The sequence below is a fragment of the Theropithecus gelada genome, chromosome 3 (genome assembly GCF_003255815.1).
Source record: "Theropithecus gelada isolate Dixy chromosome 3, Tgel_1.0, whole genome shotgun sequence".
NCBI lineage: Eukaryota > Metazoa > Chordata > Mammalia > Primates > Cercopithecidae > Theropithecus > Theropithecus gelada.
This window is the reverse complement of record NC_037670.1, coordinates 182,780,665-182,789,119: the sequence shown is the minus strand read 5'-3', so window position 1 is coordinate 182,789,119 and position 8,455 is coordinate 182,780,665. Positions and strand designations below refer to the sequence as shown.

At 51.6% G+C, this 8,455-nt stretch overlaps 1 protein-coding gene across 3 annotated transcripts in view; it reads right to left on the bottom strand.

Annotated features, from left to right (window-relative positions):
• Positions 1-8,455, bottom strand: part of WDR60 (WD repeat domain 60) — a 99,627-nt gene that overhangs the window by 83,758 nt on the left and 7,414 nt on the right. For all 3 annotated transcript variants that reach the window (XM_025381016.1, XM_025381018.1, XM_025381017.1), the window contains exons 2-3: positions 1,913-1,966; positions 248-668 (exon numbers count right to left, since the gene is read on the bottom strand). In XM_025381016.1, coding sequence (XP_025236801.1) covers positions 248-668; positions 1,913-1,966 — 475 coding nt within the window. The remainder of the gene's footprint in view (positions 1-247; positions 669-1,912; positions 1,967-8,455) is intronic.

Here is an 8,455-nt window from a genome sequence, read left to right as displayed (position 1 = left end):
GGAGGGGAGGGAGAGAGCGAGAGGAGGGAGGGGAGGGAGAGAGAGAGGAGGGAGGGGAGGGAGAGAGGAAGAGAGGGAGAGAGGGGAGGGATGGAGGGAGGGAGGGGAGGGGAGGGAGGGGAGAGAGACAGGGAGAGAGGGAGAGAGGAGACAGAGGGGAGGGAGGGAGGGAGAGAGGGGAGGGAGTGGGCTATCAACCTGTCACCAGCAGCGAAACAGCCCTGCAGGAAGGCAAACAGGGACCCACCTGAGCGGCCTTTCCTCTCTGCCCGCTCCAGGAGCTGCCGGTCGTGTGTCTCCTGGCCCAGCAGGTTGTGGCGGGCCACGGTCTGCCGGGGCTCTTCCTTCTGGGCCCTTCTGTCTTTTTCTTTTTCCCTGTCCTTTCCTCTGCTGTGAGACTTTTCTGCCTCTCGATGTTTCTCCTTCAGCTTTTCTTTCTCCCGGTCTTTTGCGTCTCTTCTCCTCTCCCTGTGTCTGTCTCTGTCCCTCTCCCCACGAGGACTCTCCTTAGCAGTGTGGACTTCAGCCGCCCTGTCTCTGCTCCGGGCATCCTGGTCGGGACCCCTGTACCTCGGCTCCTTGTGTTCAGGAAGGTCCATTTCAGACTCCTTACGCAGCTTCTTCTCTCTGTGCTTCTTTTCTTCCTTGGAACCGCCTGACTGTATGGCCTAAAACAAGAGAACAAAGGGTCCTCCGTGACCAGGAAGGCAGATTTCCATTAGACTTTTAATACCTGAATGTGAGAAGCACATACAGCTGAAGGACCTTAAAACATATTTGCATTCGGCTGCTTTCCAATCTCAGTTTCCAATCCTAGACGGGTCAGGGCCTGCATGGAGGTTCTTAGAACACTAAAGGACATGGAGTCAAGCTTAGATTTCTACAGCTGCCCACCCACACCCCTGATATCATGGACATTCACATTTATCGGCAAATCAAATCTAAAATACTACGTGTATCAGAGGGTGAAAAATTACCTATCGGGTATAATGTTCACTATTCGGGTGACAGGTACAATTCGGGTGTCAGGTACAATTCAGGTGTCAGGCGCACTAATGGCCCAGACTTCACCACTCCGCAAGATACGCATGTAAGAAACCTGCACCTATAACCCCTAAATGTGAAAAATAAAGTAAAATTCAAAAAAAATAAGTAGGGCCAGGCATGGTACCTCACACCTACTATCCCAGCACTTTGGGAGGCTGAGGCAGAAGGATTGCCTGAGGCCAGGAGTTCAAGGCTAGCCCAAGCAACACAGCAAGATCTGCATGTTACCCAAAAAATTAAAAAATTAAAAAAGTAGCAGGCCTGGTGGTTCATGTCTGTAGTCCTAGCTACTCGAGAGACTGAGGCGGGAGGACAGCTTAGGCCCAGAAGGTCAAGGTTGCAGTGAGCTATGATTTCACCACTGCCCTCCGGCCTGGGTAAAAGGGTGAGACCCCATCTCTAAAACATAAAGTAAAATTAATTAAAAATAAATAAATAAAATACTATATGTGTTAAAAGAGAGATACCGAAGCTATGTTTTAAAGTCGCTAAGACACCAACCACCTGGGTCCCATACAAATGAGGACTCTCTTGGTCCCAAAGCCCCTCCCCCGACCCCACCGCCGTCCCAAAGCCCCTCCCCCCACCCCACCGCTGCAGCCCCTGAAGCCAGGACTCCCATCCCGGAGCAGGGCGGAGGCCCCTGAGCCTTGGCAGGGCCCCACGAGCGGTGGGAGGGTCCAGCTGGCTTAACAAACGTTCCAGAGGGACTGTGAGCTGCACGCCTTCACCTCTGAATTGAAAGTACTTCTGCAATGAGGCACACGTAACCAAAGTCACACAGTGTTGTGTACCAGGTAAACTGGGTCCAAGAAAACCACACGAGTCCCTCACAGACCCCAATCCAAATCTTTACAGTCATTACCCAGAGATGTTTTCTGAGGTCATCTGCTTTCCAGGTATCATCTTTGGTTCTTCTCTAAATAGAAAAGTATAGAGTTAGAAGGTTTAAAGTTTAAAATAATTAATTGTCTGTGCTCCAGTGAGCAGCTTTTCCATTAGGCCATTTAAATCAATGGCAGTTAATTCTTGACATGCCAGAAAATACTTCTCTACTTCCTGGAATAAAAGGTAACAGAAATACAGATTTTTAAAAATTATTCACTAGTCTTAAAAATGACACATTATTATAAAATGTATCCCTTTGGCTACTTCAGAAACTATTAAATATTACAAAATAAAAGTGAAAACAAGTTACAACAGCAGTTGAACAACAGAGGAAGGACAAACATTCCGTGGGTTTAAAATATCTTGTGTCAGACCGTATTTTCCAAAAACAGCCACAACAGACTCACGTCCCAACTGCTGCGCGCAGGAGTCTGTGCTCCTTCCGCAGCCGCTGGGCTCAACCCAGGACATAAGGCATCGTGGGCCTCCCAGGACAATGGGTTTCCACCTGGTCCTCCTGGGCTGCAGATCCAGATACTCCCCTGTGAGGAAGAGAAGCAGCCCTGGGGAGAGGCCCTTGCGGATGCCACAGCCCAGAGGGTCCCTCACAGCCACCACCAGGGCAGGCGCGTGAGAGGCACAGCTCCCGCGGCCCCCCATGAGTCACCACCTCCCGAACCTCGAGTCTCCCCAGCCGAGGCCCCAGGTATCAGTGACAGAACTAAGCCTGCTGCTGTGAGCTCTCCTGATCCACAGAGTATGTGAGAAAATTAGACGGCTGCTGTCGTCTCACACCACAGCCCTTTACACAGCAACAGCAGCTGGGATGTATGACAGACAGACAGAAACGAGTTTAGCATCTGGTGCGTACCACGTGCTATCCTGAGTCAAGCACAATATTTCCATCTCATAACCCTACTAAGAAGGCTATCGGCTCCATTTTTCTAATGAGCACAGTGAGGCATCGTGAGGCTCAGCAGCTTTCAGCTCTGGAGTCCTGCCAAGTGCCAACACAGGTCAGGAACGGAACCGACTCCTGTGGAGTGAATGCTCAACAGTCGCCAGGGAAAGCCTGCTTGTCCCTGAGGACACCCAGTCACACCCGTCCGCTGCACTGGGCAACCGGTGGGCCCACAAGCTCACCTGTCTCTCTGGCCCTCACAGGCCCTGTACTTGTATTCAGGAAATAAACGCCAAGCTCCTCACACACACCGAGCACTGCCGCAGAGCTGGGGCTGCGCAGATAAAACCCAAAAAAGGCCCCAGGCCCAAAAATGCCGTCCAACTCCTCTGATGTGTGCTGTTCTCCACCACGAAAGTGTGTGCTCCTCGCTGGATAATCCACCTTTCAAGAGAGATGACATCCCTCCAGCTAAGCCCTCACCTTCCGGAAAGGAAGGCCTGTCTTAGTCCTCTGTCACTGAAAGGAGCTGGGCACATTCCTCAGCCCCGGGCTCAAAACTCCCTGAGCCTAGTACAAACACATCCCATCCTCCCATCCCACCACATACCACCATATATCTCTCAAACTCCCTGAGTCCAGTACAAACACCACCTGGAAAGTCTCCGATAAGGGGACAGCCGTTCAAGGTTACTGAAAGCGCGGGAGCCAAAAGAATTTCTTTGTTCCCCTGCAACTTTCGGGCTATAAAAAGCAAACGCTCGCATTGTTCGGGGCCCCTCTTGTATACTGTGGAATGGAGGGACCAAGTTCGAACTTGTAGTAAAGATCCTTGCCGCTTGGCTTTGACACTGGACTCTGGTGGTCTTCTTTGGGGATCAAACGGTCTGGGCATAACATCACCAGCACTGGTGAGCATGTTGCAGTGCCTCACCACCAGCCGTGAGAGAATCCACACTGTGTGCCGGGAAAGGAGGCACCCCCGCAGCCGGCTCACCAGGTATCCAACTGTTCTAAGAATCTGAGGGGGATATTAAAATAACAAGGTGCTGTGGTCTTAAAACATTTCCACTGACACTTCAACAACCCTTCCTTTACAAGTCAAGCCGATTCCCCTTCTGGCGAACGTGGGCCAGATTCTATGTCACACTCTTCTTCGTCGTCATCTTTTTGTTTTTCTGACAGGGTCTGGTTCCGTCACCCAGGCTGGAGTGCAGTGGCACAACCTCGGCTCAAGTCATCCTCCCACCTCAGCCTCCCCAGTAGCTGGGATGACACCTGGCTAATATTTGTATTTTGTAGAGACAGAGTTCCGCCACGTTGCCCAAACTGCTGAGCTCAAGCCGCCCGCCCAGCCACACTTCTGATGAGGAGGGCGGGGTGGAGGCCTAGCTGTGTGCCTTCCCGCTCAGGGTCCCTTCCAGAGCTTCTACCTGGCTGTGGCGACCACTTGCTCTCACCGCACACCCTGGGAGACGCAGATGCCATAGCACAAGGATGCCCAAGCACTCCTAGGGAGGCCCAGGCAGAGGCCAGCACCAGCCCACACCTCAGAAGGGCCCCTAAGCCCAACCCAACCTTCAGGGAGCGTGAGGACTGCACCCTAACGTCCCCCCATGCCACTCCCAAACCCCGACCCACAGGAACCCGAGGACAGGAAAGGCTGACTGTGCTCTAAGGCAAGGCTGGGACTCCCCTTCTGCACCCTCGCCCCCAGCTGGGGCGCCTCCTGTCACACTGCACCACCGCCTCCTGGCAACCCTCGAGATGGTGATTCCGACAAGATCCACGCTGGTCTCCCCAAGGGGAGCATGAGCTTTGCCAGTGCAGCCACAGCTCCTTCTTCTGTGCTGCTCCCGCTCCACAGCTGCACTGAGGCCTGAGCAGAACCTCAGTGCAGAACACACAGGTGCTTATCACCGCGCCACAGTCACACACTCCAACAACATAGGGTACAACCCTACAACCCCAGTAAAACCTACCCATTTATCACCATGCCACAGTAACACTCCAACAATACAGGCTACAACCCTACAACCCCAGTACAACAGAGCTTCATGCCAAACCTAACCGCATATCACCATGTCACAGTAATACTCCAACAACACAGGGTACAACCTTGAAACCCCAGTAAAACCTAACCACTTATCACCATGCCACAGTAACACTCCAACAACACAGGCTACAACCCTACAATCCCAGTACACCAGAGCTTGATGATAAACCTAACTTCAGCTAAGCAAAATCAATCAAGGATGATTTCCTGCAGAGAATATACCATAATTATCCAATTTTTCCCTTTGAGAAACACTTCCTTAGAGGTATAAATAAAGGAAGCATTTGGGAGTTTGTTTCAAAAAAAAAAAAAAAAACAGATTTAGTCCAAACGAAAAATGGAAACTTTTCATGGACAAGCCACTAAAACTCTTCCTGGACATGTGAAAATTAGGGCAAACAAAAAAAGCTGTAATACCTCATAAATATATTAAATAATTTTTTTTTTGACACACTCTGTAACCCAGGTTGGAGTGCAGTGGCACGATGTCAGCTCACTGCAACCTCCATTTCCTAGGTTCAAGCAATTCTCATGCCTCAGCCTCCCGAGTAGCTGGGATTACAGGCGCCCGCCACCACGCACGGCTAAGTTTCATAATTTTAGTAGAGACGGCGTTTCTCTATGTTGGTCAGGCTGGTTTCAAACTCCCGACCTCAGGTGATCCGCCCACCTCAGCCTCCCAAAGTGCTGGGATTGCAGGTGTGAGCCACTGTGCCTGGCCAACTCTTTTTATTTAAAGTTAACTTCTACAGAAAGGTTTAATATAGGACCTGCTATAAACAAAAAGGCTGAATGGAACCCAGGACATGAGTGACCGGAGAGGGGACGCCCAGGATACTCGGGGACAGTCCAACAAGGAGACCCAGGAGACGTGGGCACCACAGAGAGGGGACGCCCAGGACACGAAGGGGCAGTCCAACCAGGGGATGTGGGCGCCACAGAGAAAGGACACCCAGGACACTCAGGGACAGTCCAACCAGGAGACGTGGGCGCCACAGAGAGGGGACACCTAGAACCTTAGGGCACAGTTCAACCACGAGACACGGGTGCCACACACAGGGGATGCTGAGGACATTCAGGGGACACTGGGAAGGCACAAGGCCACCAGCTCAGAATGTGAAAAGTAAGTATGTCACAAAACGCATCCAGTGGGGTTTCTTAATGGTTGTTAACATTACTGATGCTGATAAAGTTAAAAACCCTCAAGACAAGAGGTCTCTCACAGAGATCACAGGATTTTTCTTTGGTCTCTCTAGTTTTCAGGAAGAAAAAAAACAGCCATTTTCTTAAATGCACAGAATGCTGACTACTTTGGAGCACTTAAAACTCAGCTAATATGGACTGTTTACCCTCAAGTTTTCTATCCATGCTGTCTCCCTCTATGGAGTTTCAAATTGTTCAACAACGATTTACGGCTTCCCTGCCCCGGTGCTGTCGGTCCCCACTTGCCACATGTAAACCACATGCTTCTGTCAAGGCCTTTTACAGACCAACTTGACCAGCCCTCAGACTCTGCCGTACGGAGCAGCCCAGCAATCCATGCTTAAAATCAACTCTTCGAGTATGGAACTGATGGGCAAAGTTCCCCAGTACTCCCATCAGAACAAATCCCAACCTGGGGACAGGGGCGAGACATCAGGAGAGCTAGGCAGCAAAACCATCAGCATGATTCAGCCCACATAGTGGATGAGAACTGGAGCCTGCGGTCTTCAGCATCTGCACGCACGTGTCCTGGGCCGGCATCCTTCATGCACATGGTGAGCAAACAGGAGATGAGGGGCTGCCTAGCATCAACTCCCCAGGGCCTCTGTCCCTCGATTTACGCTTGATTCACATGAACTAAATAATCTAGAACCTTTTCATAACAAAACTCTTTGGAGAACTGTACAGTAAGAACCCTGAACAATGTTTAAATCCCTTTGAATTGCCTCCCAAACAAAACAGATCAAACTAATTTAACTCCGCTTCCCCTCAATGCAGGGCTTTAAGGGAATTCTTTTCCCCACTCTCATCTCATCCTGAAATCCAAGGAGAAATAAACCTGGGCTGAAATCACCTCCAAGGTGCACCCTCAGAGGTGGTGGAGCCAAAACGTCACTTGCAGGGAGGACGCTCATGGCCCAGATGGAAAGCAAACCCCACCGCTGTGCCATCTTGTCCGACCCACACACCAAGTGGGTGTGCGGGCTTCCCGCTCTGTAAGCCAAACAGCAGAAACCCTGGACCTGACGCTCACTGCTGCAGCCACATACCCTCCAACAGCGGGGCGGACTCCAGCGAGAAAGTGCCACTGGCATCTGCAGCCACCTGTGGACAGTGGGCTTCTCCCCTTGCTTTCCAACCCAGCCTCATCTTTTAGAAAACACTCATCAGAGGTTAAAGTTAAATATTGATTTGAATTAATTAATTACACATTAAGAAATGTTTAAAGGAAGTTCTTTTGGGCCAGGTTTCATGGTGGCTCACACCTGTAATCCTAGCACTTTACTAGGCTGAGGCAGGAAGATTACTTGAGCCCAGGAGTTCAAGACCAGCCAGGGCAACACAGCAGACCCCATCTCTATTAAAAAAAGAAAATTCAGCCAAGCACGGTGGTTCAACCATAGTCCCAGCTACTCAGGAGGCTAAGATGGGAGGATCACTGGAGCCCAGGAGGTCAAGGCTGCAGTGAGCTGTGATAACACCACTGCACTCCAGCCCAGGTGACACAGCAAGACTCCATCTCTATTAAAAAATAAAAAGATGAAAGCGTCACCAGATGCTACTATTTCTGTTTCTAACATGTTTCTAAATCCATTCTTCCTTCCAGTGCCACCGCCATAAATCCATTCTGGACCTTCAAGTTGACCACTAGATCTGTGCAAAGCAGCAAAGGCACCATCCAGCCTGAGTCCCCACACGACAAAGACACAGTGGCCCAACCCTGTGACATTCACCTACATGGACCCAGTGTTATAGCACTGACGTCCACATCGTCATCCTGTTTCCTGCATGACACTGAGAAAGAAAAGAAACTAATCTGAGGAATGTGAGCTCCTTTAAACGTTTCCATCCAGAGTCACTGAAATGTGACAGTGGTCATGTCCCACTCCCCCTCAACACCCGGAGCTAAGGACGTCCCGCTCCCCCCCACACACTCGTAGCTAAGGACGTCCCGCTCCCCCCCCCCCAAACACCCGGAGCTAAGGACGTCCCGCTCCCCCGCTACACCCGGAGTTAAGGACGTCCTGCTCCCCCCCCAACACCTTGAGCTAAGGACGTCCCGCTCCCCCCACAACACCTTGAGCTAAGGACGTCCCGCTCCCCCCCCACACCCAGAGCTAAGGACGTCCCGCTCCCCGCCCCACACCTGGAGCTAAGGATGACCCGCTCTCCACCCCCAACACTCGGAGCTAAGGACGTCCCCCATCCCCGCTCCCACCGCCACAACCCGGAGCTAAGGACGTCCCGCTCCCCCCCAACACCTTGAGCTAAGGACCTCCCCGTCCCCACCCCACACCCGGAGCTAAGGACGTCCCACTCCCCCCCCAACACCCGGAGTTAAGGACGTCCCGCTCCCCCCC